The 22,282-nt window shown below is 42.4% G+C and overlaps 1 protein-coding gene across 1 annotated transcript in view; it reads right to left on the bottom strand.

Moving 5' to 3' along the window:
- Positions 1–20,562, bottom strand: part of FBXL7 (F-box and leucine rich repeat protein 7) — a 349,928-nt gene extending 329,366 nt beyond the window's left edge. Inside the window, exon 1 of the mRNA XM_081053953.1 lies at positions 20,187–20,562. Coding sequence (XP_080910079.1) covers positions 20,187–20,223 — 37 coding nt within the window. The 5' untranslated portion in view covers positions 20,224–20,562. The remainder of the gene's footprint in view (positions 1–20,186) is intronic.
- Between the last annotated feature and the right edge of the window lie 1,720 nt (positions 20,563–22,282).

Consider the following 22,282-nt stretch of genomic DNA (forward strand, 5'->3'; position numbering starts at 1 on the left):
TCCTTTACTGGAATGTTGTGTCCATATTTGCTTAGAAGACAACATAACAAATGCTGTGAGCCAAACACTGTCTAAATTAAATCCACGTAGCTCTCCTAACACCCAAGTAACTACAGCAAATAATCTGTCACCGTAAGTACCATATCTTTATATAGAATATTAGCTTACATGGTAAAACGTGTCGATTGTTCCCCAAATCATTCTCCCTTTCTCCCACGGTCATAGCCTAAGCTGCTCACATGCTACTCATCTAATCGCCACATTTGCCAGCCTCACAAACAGCTAGGTATAGATACGGGTTCAGTTTAAGGCAACAGGATGTGAACAAAAGTGATGTCTACAATGTCTTGGTCATTTCCAACCCATAAGAAAGCCACTTGCCTGGAGGGCCTCTCGTTCCCTCTGTAAACTGGAACACATGTGTGCAGGTATGCTATGGGAATGACGGGTCAAAAAGATGGAAGGGACGACATCCTAGTACAACTTAGGGAGATGAGCACCCCGGGCAATCTGGGCTGCTCACCTCCTGGATACTGCATGAAACTTTTTAAACAAATTCTTTCCTTTACTCTATTTTTGTAGACTCCTGGGAAGCAGCTTATTTTTAGCCTAACTAATAAACTCCATGAAATCTATGGAATAGCACTGCTTACTCTAACTGAAATCCTTTGTTAACAGCATGGTCCAAGAGGACTTTCTCAACGATGGTACATCTGCACTGACCAACATGGTAACCACACATGGAGACCAAGCTCTTAAAATGTGGCTAGTATGCCTGGAAAACTGAATTTTTAATTTTATTTAATTGTAACAAAAATGTTAAAGGCCACATGTAGCTAGTTGCTAGTTGCTACATTATTGGACAACGCCGTGTCTAGACATCTAAAATTGTGACTGTACAGCAATTATGAAGACCCATTATCATCCCATAGGAAAGACCCACATTTTAGAGTTTTTGCTAGAATGTTACAGAGCCATAGAAAGCCTCACCCACAATTTCTCAAAGTAGAAATAGACTTTGATCTATGACTAAAGTGTGACCTGTTTAGGGTTGTGCCATCATTTTAAAGCTGACACGGGCTTATATTTCAACATGGACACCTGGGATTCTTTACACCATCGTCAATGCATTTATCTTCCATAAAACTAAACTTAGCAGATGATGTTTGTTGAACAGATAAATGCAGAGCAGTTAGCAACAATCAGGCTAACCAATAAGTTACTCTCTTTATTCCATTACAACAGAGACCTGGGACAGTAAAACTTAATGTAGTGATATCTGGAATACCTCCTGATCCATTTGGGTATACAGTTTGTAAAACTCCCCATTGGGGCGGTCAAGGTTGCATTTACATTTTAAAACATGACAGAACTCCAGGAAAATACTTGTGCTATAAAGGAGACAAATGCCATTTGAAACATTGATCTGAAACATGTAACTGAGGCTCTGAATACAATTATGAGAAACAAATAAACCAAACTGGGCAGTCTGCCCAGAGACAACAGTCAGATGTAAACTTTGGAGACAGACAGAAATGAAGATGCTAGGGCATGAGGGAGATGAAGGGGGATAAGGTCCAGAGAGAAGGGGGAGCCATGAATGAGGGACAGTGAGAGGCAGGGAGGGAGCGTGGAGGGAGGACTCATTGACCAGAGCAGGACAAATGATAAGATAGTAGTGAAGGAGCAAACCAAACAGAAAAGTCTGGCCCAGAGCTTTAAATGTATTCACAAAAGCCCTCGTTTTGGCTCTCCTGTGGGAGATTTACAGACATATGTACCATTTACATGGTTTTTGCCCCAGAGTAAATGTCTTACTAATCCTAAAAAATGGACAAGCCAATCACCATCATTGGATGAATTTCAACAGCAATGAAAACAGTATTTTCTAATTACTATTCAGAGCTTCAGATGAATCTGAGTACAGATGAATTTGCTCAGTACAAAGAAATTCATCATTGCTTAAATACTGAACCTATCCAACTATAAAGCAATAACAAACAGAAGAAAATACATGCAGCTCTATGACCCCTTAGCCTGCAAGTACAGGCAGAGTGACGAGGCTCATTCTTCCCCGGGAATTGGGGTATTTCTTTCTGCTCGATTTTCCAATAAGATGGGCGCATCACACTTAGTCGTTTTTTAGGACTTGGAACTACAAAACTTAAGTGTCAAAATGGTTTTAAGTCAAAGGATATCATCCACAGAGGAGTAGACTCTGTGTGCTCAGAATAAACAACTAACACTTTTATTTCCCCCCAAAATGAAAGTATCTAAAACTACAGTTTATAAACATTACCCAGGTGTACAATATAGAATAATGGCCTGAGGACTGGACAAGGAGATGTAGCTTCTAATTCCAACTCTGCCTTAGGTCAGCTAAATAATAATAATGATAACTATAATAATAGCATCCTATTTAATTGGATCTAAAGCTTTAACACCCCCCACCCTCACTGCCCATTTAATACCATCTTACAATCAATATTATCTTGAAATCACTGTGGCAAATTGCACTATAATTTTGTGAAAACTTCCAGTCATACATTCTGAGATCAAGAAAGTAGTAGCATCAATCTCTCTTAGATTTAATGAATTGCAGATTATGGAAGACCAGTAAGTAGCGTTTATTTGCCAGGCACTATAACTTTATATCTACTAATGCAATCCATCTCCCAACAACTCTTGGCAGGAAAAGTGTTATTGACTCCATTTTCCAGATGCAGAAATTGAGGCCCAGAGAGGTTCAGTAATTTGCTCAAGATCATGCAACCAGTAATTGGCAGAGCCAGTTTGAAACCCCCAAAATCTGGCAGCCAGGTCTGTGCTCTGAGACCCCCATGCTCATTGTCGTACATAATGTGGGACTTCACACAAGGTCTTTCCAGCATTCGGTACCTCACAGCTTCCTATTAGTCCCCAAAATGAGAGCAGTGGACTAAGCAATCTCTAGAGTCCCATCCAGCTTTAAAACTTAAGCTTCTCTGACATAAAAAACAGCACATCCCATCCTCTTGTAATTTTAATTTCATTTCTTAAATTCTTTACAGAAAGACACAGAAAGACACTGTATGTTATCTCCAGTTACAAAGAAAAAGAAAAACTTACAGGACAAAAATGAGTCATTTTGTTCTTAGTTAAATAATGGCAATTTTAAATACAGCAAATATTATCCTTTAGGAAATCTGATCACTACTTTTGCACCACCTTCTGTCTAATCCAGCTGTATTCTTCAATTTCTGGAGCATTGGATACAGGGGGACAAACAAAATCATAGCAAATAAATATGCCAGAATCTAGCCCATAGCACCTGATCTGACCTCATAACTACTGAAATAGGAACAATAAAGCATACACAGACGTACACTTCACACACACACGCACACAGAATCTCTGTGTAAATACTATTGTACATTGAATTGAAGACTCTTGAAACAAAGGAATTTTCTCCACTACCTTTAGAATCACTAAAAAGCCCATCACTGTCTGAAACGACATAAAACACGACAAATCAGAATGTTAGTCCCTATCATGCCCCGTCTGTCTTCAAAACTCACAAACACCTTACTTCTCTATTTCCTCGGAATGTCCGTACTAGCCATACTAAAAAGATACCACAGACTCTTTTTCAGATCTTTCATATAATGAGAAGTCAAAAATGAAAACTTCACACACAAAAAAATCAACCACATCCTAACGTCCCTCCATCAAGGGCTTATCTGAAAGGATTGTCCAAAGGAGAACTAGAGCATAACTTAACACTGCTTCTGTGACAACTTCTTCTAGCTATAGACAGGAATTTCCTGTTTTAAAAGTGAATTCCAAAACAAGTGTCTAAGTTTTTGGCAGAATTTATTCATAGCCAATCCACTGGTTTACTGGGCCAAGTCTGGAAAATGTAGAAACTGTGTGAAGTAGCATTCCAGGTAAACACCAACTTAGCTACCTTAAAAATGAGGCTCTACTGGGATGGTCCATCTTGCAGGTAGCAGGACCTACATTCGGGCTGTTTGGCTCTTAAGCTGCTTAACCAACACCTTCCTTCCCATCCCCCACCCATCACTCAAGGCTTCCTAGAGGACAAGCTACCGTTTTATTCACCACTCTGTCTCTCATGGGCAGGCAAGGCAGGCTGCTGACACATAGGAGATGAACAAATATCTCCCAGCTAAATGAATTAATAAAAGAATGAACAATTTAGATGAACAAATGCCCAAGTGTATCAGCCCCTGGAAAAATTTCTCAGATCCTGGGTGGTAATGAAAGGAGAGACGGGAGGCCAAGCTAGGAGTCAGAAAGTTCAGGTGTGTGAGCTAACATGGTTCCCAAGCCAGAAGGCAGAGTCTTTCTAGAGTCTTCCATCTCACTCATCCTCTTGAGTCAATGAGTCACCAAGTCCTTCTACCTTCCTTTCATCGGTGAAAACCACACCCTCCTCCTGCTTTCACTTAGCTGCTCCCACGACACGCGACCGATAGAGTCTCAAGGAATAGCAGCACCCCTTTGTCCTACCCCGCTTCAGAACAAATTGAGAAACTAATTTTTAAAAAAGTGTTGCAAACAGAAAGAAAAAATGGCACCTTTATTTCTAGGAACTCTAGTTCGGAGGTTGTGGTTTTAGGTCTACAGCCAAATGGCTAATACTGAACCCAAGTGTGGGCAGCATGAGATGAAAACTGTTCTACTCGTGCGCAGAAGAGCTTCTGCAGAGGGCAGCTCCCTCCCAAGAGGAACACAGAAAGCCGCTGAGATGTCGACTTGAGTTCTCCCAAATTTACCAATCAGGGAGTTACTCCAGGCCAGGAGTAATACTAATGCCGCTCCCTTCACTTGGAAGTGAACGGAAGGAGTCGAAAGAATAATCCACATTCGCCTTCAAGAAGTTCCCTGAATCTGTCCGAGGCTGCCCTCGCTGAACACTTGCCACGCTCCCTCCTGACACCCGCCCGCCTCGTACTGCTTTCATGGCCATGTGAACCTGCTTCCCTCTCCAGGTGTGAACCCAACTCAGACCATCCTCTCCTCTCTTGTAACTTAGCCACTGCATCCTGCCTCCTCATCAGACCTGCTGCTGTTTTGTCTCCTTTTCGGCCATGACCAGAAGCCATGACTCATCTTCCCGGAGTCGCTTCAAGGTCGTCTCAGATAAGAAGTCCTTGAGAATATCCCCAGCTAAAGCTCTCCAGTCACATGCATCGGTGTGCCACTCATGGCTCCTCTAGTCCTTTATTATAGCCCATCCACCAGACTGTCGGCCCCTGAAGTCAACAATTTCTTATATTTTTAACCCCTTCCCACGCCCCCAATACACAGCACAGATTCTGGTACACGAACACCTACACATATTTGTTGCATTAGAGAGATGCAACTAGCTAAACAAAGTGTAGGACATAAAAATTCTAGACGAATGAAATGCCATGGTGGTTCACAGGGAAGAAAGAGCAAACCCAGCTGAGAGCACCTGGCATATTAAAGGAAGAGGTTAAGCATTCTAAACAAAGATATACCTATGGGAAATCAAAGAAAATTTCATTTTAAAAAGTTAACATTGAAATGAGCAGGACTTGATGGTTAAACACATGGAAAGAATATCCAAAGCGGGGGGAAGCAAGGCAGAAGACACAAACCAAGGAAGATGAGAGATATATTTGGGGGGCACTGAGGCTCCCAGTTTGGCCGGGCTATCGAGTGTCTCTGGAAGACCAGCCTGACAGAGGCTGGAAACAGAGTCTGGCTACGGCATACCCAGGACCTCAGGTACCAAATAAATTTTGACTTCATTTACAGACAATGGGAGTCAAAGAACGTTTCCTAAAAGCGTAGCTGGTTAATTATGACAAAGAAACTATAAAATCTGGAGCCTTATAGTACTGATAATAAGAATTTGTTTTTCAATGACTTCCAAATTTCTCAGGATCATAGTGACTGTGGGCTTATAATCGTTTGATAATCTCTGTGGAACATTATTTGAGCATAATAAAATGACTAATAAACTATTTAGGATGATCATGAGACTACATACTAATTTGTAGTCATTTCTCATTTTTTCTTTTGATTCTTTCAACCTCCTCCTGCATGTTTCATCTGTCTAATGACTCTGTACTTGCCACTGGCCCATTGTGAATAATAAGCATTGCCAATTTCCCAATTCTCTTAATAGCCAATAACACAAAATGCTGATTTCAGGCGATAACAACCATGACCATCTGTTTCTACTTCACTTTTTCTTCTTCCCTATTCTACTTCCAACTATGGTGTGTTTCAGAGATCAGTCTTCAAAGAATAGTAGGCAATCAGCAAAATAGGACCGCGTAGAAATAACTGAGATGTCTGATTTTAGGACTAGAGGTGAACAAATGGATCAGACAAATAAATGGTCTCTAGACCCACCTGCAGTCAATCCTGAGTTATAGCCGAACAACGTGGAACAAATTCCAAGATGGCTCTTCCAAAGCAGCACCAACAGTAGCAGCTGGGAGTTATAAGCTTGTGTTTGCCCCGCTGCCACCAGCTATGTGCTATTGGTCAAGTCACCTAGCATACTGGGCTTGATTTCCTAATCTATACAATGAAAGGAATAAACAAGGTCCCAACAGGAAACCTGTGCCTGCCTATTAACTGTCAGCTGAAGATCCCCTTTGAAGGGGAGCCGGGACTCCCAGGAGGGAGATGACGTTCCCAGGAGTGGCGTCCTGCCCTGGACCACTCACTGCCAGAATAGCACTCTGCTCCAGCTTCTCCATTGTCTTATGCTGGGTTCCCAGTAAACTCTCTGACATGATCTGAAGTGCAGGCGGTCTATAGGGAAGTACCTTGACAATCACACCTATGAAAGGCAAGGGACAGAGACAGGAGTTCCTTTGTGATGAGGTTGTAACATAGGACTCGGCCAATTCCTCGGGGAGCTCTAGACTCAAGATGGTCCTTCAAGGGATCCCAAATTGTACCCCTGCCTCACGTAGTTGTTGGGTGGGGACTGCTCCCTTGTCTTGAGTAACAGTAATTTCTGGAGAGTCGCTGGGCTGTAACCAATCAGTGACCAAGTCTCTATGCAGCTGCGGGTGCAAGTGACTCATTGCTGGAGGGGCTAACTGGACAGAGAAGGAGAGCCGCTGCCTTCATCCCCAAATCTTCTGAAAGGACGAAGAAAAGAAAAGAAGCATGGTGAAGAAGAGAGAAAACTGGATTAAGAAGAAACAGCAAGAAAATCATTTGAGTATCCCAGAGCCTCGCTAGCCCTATGACCTTGCCAAAGTTGTCTCATTTCTTTATGCTCCAGTCTCTTTCTTTGAAAGCTGATCTGAGGTCATTTTTACCACAAAGATCTCCATGATTCTATTCCATATTGCATTTCATTCTTGGTCAATTTTCAAAGCCTTTTGTTACCTACCTCGAGGCTTACAAATATCACTAAAGAAAAATAAACCATACATATCAAAAGTCCCCAGTAGAATATTTTTTAATTCATTGGGGTGACAATTGTTAGTGAAATTACATAGATTTCAGGTGTCCAATTCTGTTTAGAACTTGAGATTCATTTTCGTTATGTGTGAGGAGATCAGCGCAGCAGCAGCAAATGCAAATCTACACACAACAGTGGACACACAGTAATCCCAAGATTAAATGAGATTTGCAGGCAGCAGCTTGGGGATTTTGACATTAGACTGAATACAATTATTCAGTTAGTTGTAGCTTTATTACCTATGCTCCCCCTTGTGAGGCAATTTTCCTTATTGGAAGGAAAGCAACCCCAACCAAAGCATTTAGAAATGATACTTTTCCTGTTCTTATTATCCTGCACAAAGGAATGACTATTTGAAGTACAACCGGGGGAAGGAATTGGCTTTTTATTACATAGTTCATGTGCTTATGGCTTTAGGAATGGAGAAAGATTCCCCAAGGAAATACTGTCTCTCAAAACAAGCTCACAGGGGAAACAACAGGAGAGGTCGTTCCAGAGAGAGAGAAAATAGAGACAATTATTAAAAAACAATTAAATAAACAAAGTAGATACAACACAAGATGTAAAAAGTAAGCTGTTCACGACAGAAACATCATGTCTTAAGATTTACTTTCGTAGTCGTGTGCACAATATACCGGGGATGCCAAAAAAATTTGTACAAGTGGACACTTTGGTCATCGCTGCTCAAGCAGCAGTTTGCCATCATCATAAGTGTCTGGATGCTGATGGGAACCACGTTGAGCACCTCTTGTAATTGCAGAAGTCAAACGTGACTTGCATTCATCTTTTGTTATTGGTATATATTGAGTATTAGAATTTTAATAGTTTTTTCCTTTCTTGAAGTGTATATACATTTTTTGGCACCCTCTGTATGTTGTTCAAATGGTGCCACTTACATCTTTCCAACCAACAAACAAGCTGTTGATCTTTAAATTAAAAAAAAAAACACAAAAATGAACATATGACTGTTGCCTACACATCTGAATTTATACTTCAGCACTTTCAAACAAATGCCAATGGCTCAGTGTCATGAAGAGTCAAAGTCCCGCCAATCAGATATTCTATCCACTCATCTCATCTGTACAGTCAAGTAAGCAAACTAAAACATACAATTTCAAGCACATATCATGTCACAGAATCATTTCAGATACTTTGTTCATAAAGTACAGCCACCTGTATTCCAAGTTCCATCTCAAAAAGCTCAGGTGTTAGACCATTTGCTGCTTCTTTTCCTTGATTCTATGGTGACCCTTTGTCTGAAGCTAGTCCTCTAACAGATTCCACATTTTTAAGGAAACAAATGACATTTTAATTTTAATTGTGTTTCTTAAATTCTTTGTTATGTTATGTATTCCTCTCCATTTACAGCAGAAAATAGATGTGAGGAATGATGGACTTGGCTTAATTTATAGCAAAGGGTTATTTAAATGTAGTCTCATGTAAATGTATACATCCACATACCCTACAGCTCAAGAAGGGTTTTCTTTTTTTCTGAAGTTGATTATGTCAATTCTGATTTTAGTAACGTGGGAAGGCAGACACAGCTCTACTAGAAACCATTCCGATCATACCAGACACACATAATAACTTTACCATTTTGTATAACAAAAAGGAGAAAAAGACATGTGATAAAGTAGATCAATGTATGAATTCAAAAAGATTCATGATCCTACGACCCTTTAATGCAGAGTGAGGCCACAGAACCAAAGGAATGATAAATTAAAGATCAAATAGTTAAAATGTTTTCTAGTTAATAATTCACTTAAATTGTCATATAAACCCAATTTCCAATCAGTTGAAACAAATATTACCAAACAATATGATTTTTAATAAAAAACACAGTAGTATTCTACTCAATACTAATCATTGAAGATAGTTAAGTCAACAATATGTAAATTAGTGAAGTTGAAACATCTTCAGCAATGCTAAAAGTACATACTTTATTTTTTCTTAAATATACAAATTAAACTATTTTGATCCTAAGAAGATGGAATTTCATCAATAAAAATAACAGTCCAAGTTGGAATATGCTCAGAAGAAAACATAGCTACGGACAATTTTTTTAAGAGTAAAATGTCAAAGTCTAAAAAAAGGTCACTGAAAATATGATAGGGTTTTCATAAGCTATTTTTAGATCCAACAAAGATCATGGCTCCAGATTCCTCCTCATTTAATTGTTTAACAAAAAATATACTGAGGACCTACTATGTGATCAGGGTTATATTTACGTGTGGGTGAGCGTGTGATAGGATAAGCAGCAAATAAATACAAAGGAACAGGAATGTTTCAAAAATGAGAGGTTTAATGAGAGGATAGTGAAGAAATTAAAGACACGAACAAGATGGATTTCCACCACAACCATGACAGAAGCTCAATGACTTGATACCAGCTCATCCTAAAAGGCTTGTGCCACGACCTAAACCCTTCCAAAGACCTCGAAGAAATGTGGTTATTCAATAGCAAAGGACACGAGACGACTGAGGGGAATCAGGGTTCCTCTGATGCAGAAGGGTCCCCAGTTTTAGAGTTGATCCTCTGATTTTCCCAGCAGTATAAAAATAACTTTATCATAGTGAGTGGAGGTTTTCAGAGGAGGGAAATGCCCCTCAAAGCCCCAGCTGAGTTTTATTGACCAGCAAGTGCACTCTAACCAATAATGTCCTTTTGTCACGAGCCTTCATTTAACAATAATTCACTCTGCATTCTCATTATAAAAATGTTATCACTGTGCAGCTGTTCCCCTGTGATGTGGCCCAGCTCTGTGGGCTGAGATGACCAATAGGGAACCAGGCTTCTCTACTTCTGCAAAAGGGATTAAAGGATATAAATTACAGATCCTTATTTTCATCCTGGGCGTAAGCAATGTAGAGTACTCACGAATGCCTGGTAGTAATCCTCTAGCATGACTATACTCTTGTTTTCTTACAGCACTTAAAGCAGAATGGTGGCATAATGGAAAGTGTACTACATCAGAATGACCCCATGTCATCTTCGCTATAAAATCAGGGCAAGGGGGCCGGCCTGGTGGCTCAGGCGGTCAGTGGGCTCTCAACCACAAGGTTGCCGGTTCAATTCCTTGAGTCCCGCAAGGGATGGTGGGCTGTGCCCCCTGCAACTAGAAAACAGCGACTGGACCTGGAGCTGAGCTGCGCCCTCCACAACTAAGACTGAAAGGACAACAACTTGAAGCTGAACGGCACCCTCCACAACTAAGACTGAAAGGACAACAACTTGAAGCTGAACGGCACCCTCCACAACTAAGATTGAAAGGACAACTTGACTTGGAAAAAAAAGGCCTGGAAGTACACACTGTTCCCCAATAAAGTCCTGTTCCCCTTCCCCAATAATAATAATAATAATAATAATAATAATAATAATAATAATTTTAAAAAAATCAGGGCAAGTCATTTAAGCTGCCAAGGCCTCGGTTTCCTCACCTATAAACTTGGGATAATGATGGACAACCCTCTGACAGTCTCTGTGATAATACATGAGATTAATTTCAGAAATGTGTTACAGTTTCGAAAGCAATTTCATGGGCATACTCATGGAGATATCTCCCAGGGGCTGGCATAAGAGAAGGGCAAATTCTCAATTAGATAGTGGAATAATTCCCCATATTAACAGCTGTCTCAAATCCATAGTTTTGACACCAGAGGGAAATACAAGATATGAATTACAAACTATTTAGAGGGAAGAAAATGTGTGTGTCTGTCCCAGACCTCCATTCACTTTGGTGTGTGAGCAGGTACCAAGGCCATCCCAGGTAGAGGGCTATTCCAGAAAAAAGATAATTAAAAATTTCTTAATGCTCCGGAAAATCAGGACAGCCTCTCAGCTCTACGTTGCGCTCTGTGACTCTAAAGAATTTGCTAATTATTTTACATGCTGACATTATTATAGATACTAGATAGCCTGCCAATTTGTCAGCAGATTACCTAACGAGCAGCTAATTTGTCCTAGGGAGAACCACATAAAACGAGTTGAAAGTTTCCTTCAAAAATTGTCTTTCATTTTTGGTCACCTAATCCATAAAACTTTTGTTTGTTGTTTGTTTATTTGTTTCAAGGGCTACTTCTCAGTCACTGCAATTCTTTGAAGCACACAAACAAAACAAAGATTGGGAAAAAATCGGGGGCTGCAACCACAATGACAAGATGGGAGGGGATCATGGGCCGGTGGAAAGGGGCGTGGAGCCTGGCACAGCCACGGGGATTTTAGTGTGCCAAGGCCACTCGCCTGCTGTGAGCAGGGGACAGCCTGCCTCTCGGCTTCTGTGGTGGCATCTTTAAAACAGAATTACCAGAGCCCACTTCCTTGGCTGCCATGTCCTCATGAATAAGTGTGTATAATGTTTTCAGGGGGGAAATGGTACCTTCAAAGCTCAGTAATGGTTAACTACTATTATTACAATAATCACAAATACACTAAACTTAATAACCAAGCCAACCAGATATCTATGAATAATCGTTTTTGTTCTGTGAGTTCGGATGCTTCTAAGAAAGAGAACTGATTACAACATTGAGTCTGGTCTTTACCATAGGAGGCAATCATACCCTAATCCCATCCTCTGAACTTTTCTCTGTCATTATGTGCTTCCTGCCCCTCCATCCTCAGTCTCAGACGTGTCCTCTGAGCCTCTGCCAGTAAGACCTTGTAAGACCTGGCCTCCGTCTTAGATTTAACTCAGATGCCTCCACAATTTGACTCCAGTATTCAACTGGGTCAAAAGCTTCAAGCACACCTATAAGTAGCCTTTTCCTATTTCTCTATGTTGCCAAAAAATTGGATTCCTGGCAGCCAGAAGGTCAATCCGTAAGTATAAGAAAAATGCCTCAACTTTTTTCTCCGGAAATTTTGATTCTCTTTCCACTGCTACATCTGCTTGGAAAAAAGAAAAAAAGAAAAATGCAGCAAAGGAATTTACCACAGAAAGAGTAGCAAACAAAAAATATTTTAATAACATTTGTACACATTGCTCAGGGCTTCTAAAGTCGCAATTATGAGTTCATGCAGTGTTAGCAACTGTTTTTCATTTTGTTACTAGTTTAGAATTAAAATAAGAAATGATAGAACGAGCACATCTATTGCACAACCTACCAGAGATCTACAGCTCGATAGTCTCTACTCCTTCAACACTGGAATGGGGAAAAAAATTGGCCATGAGTTTATATTTCATTACTGAGGAAAATTCAAAGATGGTTAATGATTATTCATGTCAGAAGTTGGAAAGTTGTACGTGTTGAGGTTTTAACTAGCACATTTGAAAATATCTGCCCACAGACTTCCATTGTCCTCGGTGCAGTGTCCTCAGAAGGACACAGGCTCGTCAGGTATTTCTGTCCCTTCTCCCAGGGTTCCAAGGTCCTCACAGAACCCACGGAAATCACTTCCCATGAGATGAACCATATCAAACACGGAACAGGAAGGTTTTCAGGAACAATTAGGGAATGCCTGTTAGAAAATATTCAGTTTTCCCCAAAAGGCTAAGCTCCTCCACCAATTTACCAGTGTTGTTATGGTTGTTGTTTTAGAAAACACATGTATCATTAGATATTTGGGAAATCGCAGACACTGTCCCGAGCTGACATTATTCAGAGCGTACCGTGTTTCCCCCAAAATAAGACCAGCTCTGAAAGACACATTAGGGCTTATATTCAGGGGATGTCCTCCTGAAAAATCATGCTAGGCCTTATTTTCCGGTGAGGTCGTATTTGGGGGGAAACATGGTAGCTCTGTTCTTACGCACACTTCCTCCTTACCCCTTATCACTTACACCCACACTTAGCACGTCGGACAAGCAGTCTCTTCCTGCAAATGACCACTTACCTTGTTCTGAGATCACTGGCCTCCCTGCCTGGCTTCTCAGATACTGAACTTTTAGAGCAAGTCTTATTCTACCTAGAGATTTAATATAGAGACCAAAAGGAAAAAGAGGTTTAAATTTTCATAACCAGAACAAAAAATAAAGCTACATTCTGGGGAAGTTCAGCTGACATTGACTTTACTACCACGTGGTGGAACTGCTGCTCTGGCCCACTCACGCTAGGCAGACTGTGTGCTGCTGGTCAACCTGTGGCTTCTGATCAAGTAGCACTAACCAATAATAGCAGTTAAAGGTTATATACAAAGTTATAACATTTATTAGGGACACTCAACATACGAGGTCAGACAATTAAGTTTGCAAACTCATCCTAGAAAAAGTATTACATCCCTCATTGCTGAATATCACTATGGTCACCTTTGAAGCACTCCCCTTGGGAAGCTATGCACTGACGCCAGCACCTAGTCCACCCTTCAAAGCAATTTTGGAACTCTTTTTCTGGAATGGCCATCAGAGCTGTCGTCATATTACTCTTGATGTCCTGAATGTCATCAAAATGTCTTCCTTTCAATATTTCCTTTATCTTCGGGTAAAGAAAGAAGTGATTGGGGACAGATCAGGTGAGTAGGGAGGGTGTTTTAATACAGTTACTTGTTTACTGGCTAAAAACTCCCTCACAGACAGTGCCCTGTGAGCTGGTGCATTGTCGTGATGCAAGAGCCAGGAATTGTTGGCAAAAAGTACAGATCATCAAACTTTTTCACAAAGACTTTTAAGCACTTCCAAATAGTAAACATGGTTAACTGTTTGTCCAGTTGATACAAATTCATAATAATCCCTCTGACATCAAAAAAGGTTAGCAACATCATTGCAACAAGTTTGCAAAAGTAATTGAACACCTCGTAAGCACAATTAAGGGTCTTGCCTCAAGTTTAGTAAATCTACATGGTTTAGGGTAATAATAAATGTAATGGTAACATTATCCATTACTACACTGAAAACAAGACAAGTCATTTATCAAACCCGATTTTTGGTGCAGGAGGTTATATCCCACAGAAGGCAGGGAAATAAATAAAATTAGTAGGTTTTCCCAAATACACATACACAAAGAAAGAGAAAGAAGAATGAATTAACACCCCAAAAAGTGTGGGGGGAGTACTTTTAACTATCAAAATCCTAGGGATGTGTTTGAAGGAGAAAAAGTAGCAATATGACTTAGAATGAAACAATATCACTTTATCAAACATAACATAATCCCACATGACAGAATGTTTATTAGAGAACTTGGTATAGGTCCTATAGTAGACCCCTGACTCGATGCAGAAATCTCTGGAAAATTCTTTACTGTGATCACCGCCCTCCCATGCCAGAGAATTCACTTCCTCACTAGGTAGTCTATCTTGGATGCAAATAACTCTCATCACTGCCTTTTCCTCAGATTAAGCCAAATCTACCTTCTGGAAACTTACACACATTGGTCTTTGCTCAGCTCTCCGAAATTTAATTTTTATCACAACAACTTTTCAACTACATTTTTTAATGTATTAAGGGTCTCAACTTCATTTATTCCCTTTTCATTATTCAAAGAGTTTATTCACTCTAGACTTCATTAAAGATGCTGTCATATATTTTAATACACCCCTAATGCCATCTTAAGATGCATGATATCTAGAAGGGTCCCAAACAGTCAAGCAAAGTTGTCCAAGCTGTTTTGAGAGACACTAGTATATAAGGTGTCTCTGAAACATGATTACTAATTACTCAAAATCAACCCAGAATTTATTCTGTTTCAAAGGGCAGAGGGAGTTACAACAAAGTTTTTGTGAGTTGATTCCTAAGGGGAAAGAAAAGTTACTTCTCTTTTGTTTTAAATGTACAAAAAGATTCCCCAAATCACTGAACCTATCTTATCATCAGACCAAAGATGATACTGTTAGCTGCACTAATGCTTTGCTTTGAACCAAACAGTGGAATCTGGATTATTTATCTTCTGATTTTCATTGGAATGAAATGATTTACTGGAGGCAAAACACAAAGACATACTTCTAGCTAAGAATTACAGAAATCTTTGGCTGCATCTTTACATACCCAGTAAGTCAGGCAACATTAGCTGTTCACAGCAAGAAGAGCATGCCTTACTAACAACTGTCACCTCAGTAAACTTTAATTTAAAACAAAAAACAAACAAACAAATATCATTCGATAAAATTTTTTATTTCAATATTAAAAAAAGAAGAAGGAAAAGAGCATGCCGTAGGCTCCCCCCACCTCCCACCAAAAACAGTCACAAAGTATCTGGTATAATTGGATAAAACATATTTGCAACTCTAGGCAAAAAAATATGCTGCAGTGGTCAGGCTGACTTTCCTCCATTGTGGCTGACGATTTCTAGAAGACTGATGATGTTACCTTTGTATAAAATGATGATTTATACCCTCCAGCATAAAGTATTCACTTTGGTGTAACACAATGGTTCAAAGTAAGTCACCATGTTCCCTGGATCCTCAAAGGTCAATCTTTCACTTCTCTTAATTCTTGGTCTAAATGCCTACTCTTCAATATGGCCCACAGTGACCAACTAAATCTACCAACACCCTCTTTCTTCCAACTCCCAATAATCTTAACCTGACAGTTTTCTTTACTCAGAGACCTTAGGCCCTTGGAAGGCATGACATAGTTTCCTGAATTATCGTGTGTGTGTGTGTGTGTGTGTGTGTGTGTACATGTCTGTTAATCGTTCTACCTCCCCTCACTATAAACACATACACACACACACGAAGATAAGATTCACAAGGAAAGGATCTTTATCTGTTTACCGATATTTGCCAGGAATCTAGAAACAGATTCCCAGGAATCTGTTTCCTGGCACATAGCAGGAAATAAGTCAACATCTATTAGTTGAATGAATAAAGAAAGGAGTCTGGGCTTAGACTGACCCCGAGTCCCAATTCCACACTAGCTGTGGGACCCTGGGAAATGCCCATCTTTTCTGCAGCTGTGTTTTCTGATTGGTGAAATGAGGATGTTAGGAGTGCCTTCGGATCCTCAGAAAGATTAAAGTGAGCCAGCATATGTCAAGGGCTTAGAATCATGCCTGGTCATAGTAAGCTTTCAATAAACGTTAGCTCCCATAGTTATTATTATTTCTAGATACAGATACGTTCCCTGAGGTGGTAATGGATTTGTGATGAGTTACGATTGCAGGCAACTGGCTCTGCTCTGATCTGGCAACACAGATCTGAGATGGTGAGAAGGGACCCCAGTCTTATGACAGAGCAGCAGAGCTACCAAGAGTCAAAGCTCATGGCTGTGGCCTCCTGAGCTCCAGTTCAGTAACACAAGCAGTTTTGCAAAGGAGCTGTTAACAGTGCACTACTGCCTCAGACCTGCTGGAATAGAATAAACATCACAATGAAACCACTGAGTAAGTGAGAGTGAGGCTCAGAAACCTTAAAAGGCAGGGATGGCAGCTCCTCTCTTCCTACTTGAACAGAGAGATTTGTTTATTTGGCTTAACTGGAGTCAAAGCTAATGGTTCTGATGGCTTTGAATAACCACAACGCATTTTCCAGATTTCCACACAGGGGCTGAAACTCACACTTTCTGAAATAAGATTAAGGAAAAACCAAAAAACAAAAAAACAACAACAAAAGTCCTCCATTAAAGAATTTACCAAAACATACTCATCATTCAGACATTCGCTTATGCTTCTTAGAAAGCGAATGATCAGAAGTGGAATGGTAACTTCTTCATGGAGCAAAATCCACATTTGCCTAATGGTTGCAAATTAAATCATTAGCCTGAATGTTCACTAAGTATTTAGGAAAACAAAACACTTTGGAATCATTTACTGATTTACATATACCTTTAATCCAGGGGAAAAAGTAGGGATTTCAGGACCAATTGAGTTAGGAGAGGAAGTGGAAATGAGTGAGGAAGATGGAAATGAGGGATGAACAGAATGACAAAAAGGAGGGGGGCATTTACTGATCGCATGGCAATAAGAGTCTCAACTTCCCTATTATAACATGTTTCCCCAAAGCTGATCTCCTCCCTTACGTGGTCCCTTAATGGCAAAATAAAGTAAATGACTACATGCTCAAGATTTTGATTATGACAAATCATGCCAACAAAGAATTTCCTCGTTCTAAAAGAAGACCCCAAGATTTCGGGGAATCGAGCAAGGTCATAGTTAGCTAAGTTGAAGCTGGAATCAAATTTTCAGATTTTGAGTCAATACTCTGGGCTCTACACACAAACTTCTCCAAACTCCAATGTGCACGTGATGGATGATTCAGTAGTTCCAGGAGGAACTCAAGATTCTGCACTTTTGACAAACTCCCAGGTGGCGCTGCGGCCAGTCCTGTATTAAAGGGAGTAGGAAGACTCCACCCCATTTCACTTGCTAAGGTTAAGTCTGGGGAATAATTTTTTGTTGTTATTTTAATGAAAAAGGTGTTTTTTAGGACAAGAGAAAGTGAGATTCCACATGAAATACTGAAGTTTTAAATATTCTAAGAAATCAACACTGTTTGTGTTGAAAACTTAAGGGGTTACATTTACATGGTGGTATCAACTGTAAAATATACTTAAGCTCCAGATTTGTAAAGTATACACAAACACTCGTGTTTTATAGTTCAGCAATCTCTCACTGCAGGCTATGCATTTATTTTGAAATATGTTTGAAATATACCTACCATACCTAACTTGCACTACATCTACTAAAACTGTCTTAATTCTCTCTCCTTTGATATTAGAGATACTATGTCCAGGGGTTGCTTCCACTTTCTTTGAAATTTGACTTTTTAGATAAGAAAGATGGCACTGACATATCAAACTCCAACAGGCTTATCTGCACAGATTTTTTTTATCACCCAATAACACAGTGTAACAAAGTTGACCATACCCAGTTTCATGCATTATAACCCTATATAGGAGACACCCAGTGTAACTGGGAGAGGAAAGATTTGTTTTTTAAGTTCCTGTAACTTCTATTTCTCTATTTTTGCCTTGCCTATCAGAAGAATCCCCACGCATTTGAAGAGAGCTGATGTAAACTAAACACAATGTGTCCCCTCCAGCCAAAACTCAGTCAAGCCTCCCAGAGCTTCCTATTGGTCCCCTTGAATCAGCTGAGCCTGAGAGGTTTTCCCTATAAAACATCCACAGTGTATCTAAATCTGATCCCAGTAAAATTTCACTTCAGCTGAAGTGAAAATGCAGAGGTAGCATTTACGGATAACAGCTGGAGAACATTAGTTCTCTGTCTCTCCTTTTCTCTCCCAAGGGTTGAAAACTCTGCTGTTCAGACAGGAAGTCGTCATACACCACACACTGTACAATACGAGAACGGTGGGATATAAGAACAAGTTGCAGAGGATTAGGGGCACAGGACATAGGGCAGTGACACTGTGCACCTCTTGGGGTACCCTTTCCTCCCACGGTGTTCAGGTAGCATAATGCATGCACACCCAGAATTGACAAGCACGGCACTTCACTCGTTGAAAGCTTTTCAATGCTCAGAGTAAGACGGCTTAATCTCCCATTTTTCCACAATTTTTTAAAACATGAACTCCAAGAAGTTTTGGGGAGTGGCCAAGATTCTCCAATAATCTTTTTTGGCATACTTTCACATCTGCTATCTAAAAAGACAACCTTTTATCTTTTAAAAATGAAATTGTCAAAAAAATAATCTCTCACACATAACTGCTCAGAATAAGGAAACATATGTATTTCACATATACGTGGAATTCAAAACATGACGATCTGGGAAAGAATCATTTAAACAAAAGTTCTTGTAGATAGGGTTTCGTAGGGTCGGTTTTTTTTCTGTAATTTCACAAAGCCGCTGGGAAGGAACACAGCCACAAACACGGGGAGAGACATCCACATTCTGTAGCCACAGCTACAAGTTTTGAGTAGGATGATAGGAGTTTCCCAAACACCGCATGCTGAATAGCCATTCTGCACTCCTACCCGTCTGCAGGCGTTGGACCCCGTTGTAACCGCCTGTCCTCTGGGGGCGGGCTGTAAAACCGACCCTGTCTCTTCCACGCCCCTCCAGCCAAGCTCACGGAAGACCAACCTTCCTAAGTTTGGAACTACATAAATGCCTTTGCCATATGCATATCAAGGGCATGCCGTTAATCAACGGGTGACAACACCAGGGCTTGATTCAAAGAGGGGGAGGAGGGGCGAGGGGGAAGCCAACCCACACATCCATCATCCTTTTAGGAGTAGGTGGGGTTTAAAGTTTCTCCAACTTCCAAGTTCCCACTTGACAGGCAATATTTCTGTGCAATTCCCAGCCCCACGGAACAGATGGTCCTTTGCCCATCTTGAGCCCGAGAGAGGCCAGACAAAGCCCCCCCAGCCCGCCACTCCTCATCCTACGGGGCCCAAAGGTGATCAGCTTCACGAAGCTGTCAGCCCGGGGAGGGGGGTGGGGTGGGCAGTGAGCAGAGCATGGAAACTTAACTACTTGTTCCAGAAGTTTTTCCTGCTACAGGAGAGTCCAGTGGACGAGAGCACAAAGGCCTGGGAAAGTTTTCACTGCGTTAATTTTGAAAAACGTCTTCTGCCATCTGCCAAACCATCACCCTAAACCTCAGATGCCCAGGGAAGGAAAGTTGAGGCACATGCTTCAGAAACATGTCAGCAATGCAACTTGAGCCATCCCAAGGACAACCTGGGAAGTTACTTAAGGGGACCCCCACGGTGGGAAGTATCCTCCGGGCGCCTGAGAACTCTGTGCCAAAGGGGAAGGTGACGGCCCTGACAGGGTGCCAAATGGGTGTGCGCCATGGCAGCGGGCGAGAACCTTCCTTCCCAGATGGGAGGGCGAGAAGAAGGGGGGTGGGGAGGGCGACCGGGGAGCGTGAGGACGGGCGGCGCACTCACCCTCACTGCCGTACTGTTTGCCATTGTTCGCGCCCATCCTGCCGCCGTCATGCCCGCCGTCTCCCGGGACACTCCATCGCTGGGGCGCACGGCCCGAGCGCTCCGCCCGAGGAAAGCCCGCCGCACGGGACCGTTAGCGGCGCATACCCCACACTCCGGGGCCGATGTCCGGCCGGGAGCGGCCCGTGCACTTGGGTCGAAGGGGGCGCTCCGGCCCCTCCTGGCACCCCGAGGGCTCCGGGTGGGGCCGAGGGTGGCCGCCGCTCTCAGAATCCGCGTTCGGGGCCGGCGGGCGCAGCGCTGCGGAGAGCCCGCGCCCCGGGGCCGCCCAGAGGCTCGCCGCGCCGCCGCCGCGGGCTCCCCATCCGACCGCCCCGACTCCCCTGTGGAGGGCGCTGAGCCGCGCGGGCGGCCGGGGCTCCCCGGCGTGGCTGCCTCCTCCGGACGCCCCCGCGCGCTCGCGGCTTCCCCGGGGAGGGAGCGGCGGCCACTTGTTGCGGATGCCCCGAGCGAGCGGAGACGCGCGGCCCGGCGGTGCTCGCCCGCGGGCCGGACTTTTGTTAGCGCCAGGCGCCTCCTCCCGCCGCCCAGCGTCAATCACAGCTGGAGCCCCGGGGAGGAAGGCCGGCCCGGAGATGCGCGGCCTTTTAAAGGGGCAGCGCTCCTTTTCAGGGCTCGGGGTGCCGGCCGCAGCCCCCACGCAGGCCCTCGCGCCCCCCGCGCACCGCGCGGAGCCAAGGAACGTGCTCTTGGCTCCGTCTGACTATTGTTCTTTTACAGGCTTGGCCCCCAATTTGTAAGACGAGCTTCCGAACGCCGTTTGAAATCCCTTGACTTTGCCTGCAGATATGGCCTATTTTAGGGGTGGGGGCATTTAAAAGAAACGTGCCTCAGCGTCTGATTGTGTCTGGCAATTTCAGGTATATATGCTGTGATTCTCCTGTGGCTCCACATTTGGGGACGGAGGCGGGAATGGAGGAGAGCGGGAGGGAAAACTTGAGGGGAACTTAGCAGGGAGTCGAGTCACCGCAGAGCCAAAGACTTGCACCGCCCCGGTGCGGGAGGTTTCCTGGCTCAGAACTTTTAAGAGCTTCCGAGGCAGGAAGTGTATATTCTCCCTGGTTCTATGATGTTTTTTCTTGTGGTTGGTGTTATCCTTTGTTTAATACACTGCAACCTCTTTTGGAGATTTATATGGCACTTCTAGAGCCTTAAAACGATCCTTTGGTGTTCCCTCCATTAATGGAAATAAAGAAATTCTTCCTAATGTTTTATTCCATTTCCATGTGAAGACCTAGAATTTTATAACATTGCATCTTAGTAAAAACCCTTACAATCCCACCGCAAATTTCTTTGTAGATAGGCAAGCACTCAGTTTCCCCTTATAGCTGTTAGGAGATTAAATTAAGTAAACATATAGAATGATATTTATATGAATATATGTATAATATATAAGCATATATGATACATGCATGGAGAACCAGGATTTTTTGAATTACCAGTTTCTTAAGAGGTTTGGCAATCATATGCAGAGATTCTTAGTGATTTGATTTCCTATAGATTCTATTTGAATAATTTCCTTTAATTTGGTACAAGTTTCTGTCTTAAAGGTAAGTGTCATGCTGGAGACCCCACTTGCCAGCACCATTTGTCATGCGGGGCAGCCTTCAGGGTCTCAGCTCCCGCTCCCCACATAAGAACACAGGACACCGTGAGGCCAAACAGGAACACCCACGGAGCCATAGGTAGGGGCGTCATACCACTATAGTCTTGCTGGCAGCTGGGTTGGAGACACAGGAAGCAGGAGCCACACTGTCTGCAACCCGCCATCCCAACTGCAATCCCTGCCTGCCAGCCACCATCTTTTTGCTAGCCCCCGTTTTCTGCTAGCGTAGCCACAGCAGTTATATTAGTGGCCAATGGCTCACTGGTTACAGCTGACGGCCAACTAGCCACAGATGACGGCCATTTACTACCTGAGCCAGCACCCCTCCACGTGAGGCCGAGAGCCTGGAAACTGCTCTCTGGGGCTCTGTCCCCACAGTAAGCTAAAACATCATCTTTCAAATTTTTAAAATGCAGATTTATTGTGCAGG

This window comes from Rhinolophus hipposideros (genome assembly GCF_964194185.1).
Source record: "Rhinolophus hipposideros genome assembly, chromosome: 7".
Lineage (NCBI taxonomy): Eukaryota > Metazoa > Chordata > Mammalia > Chiroptera > Rhinolophidae > Rhinolophus > Rhinolophus hipposideros.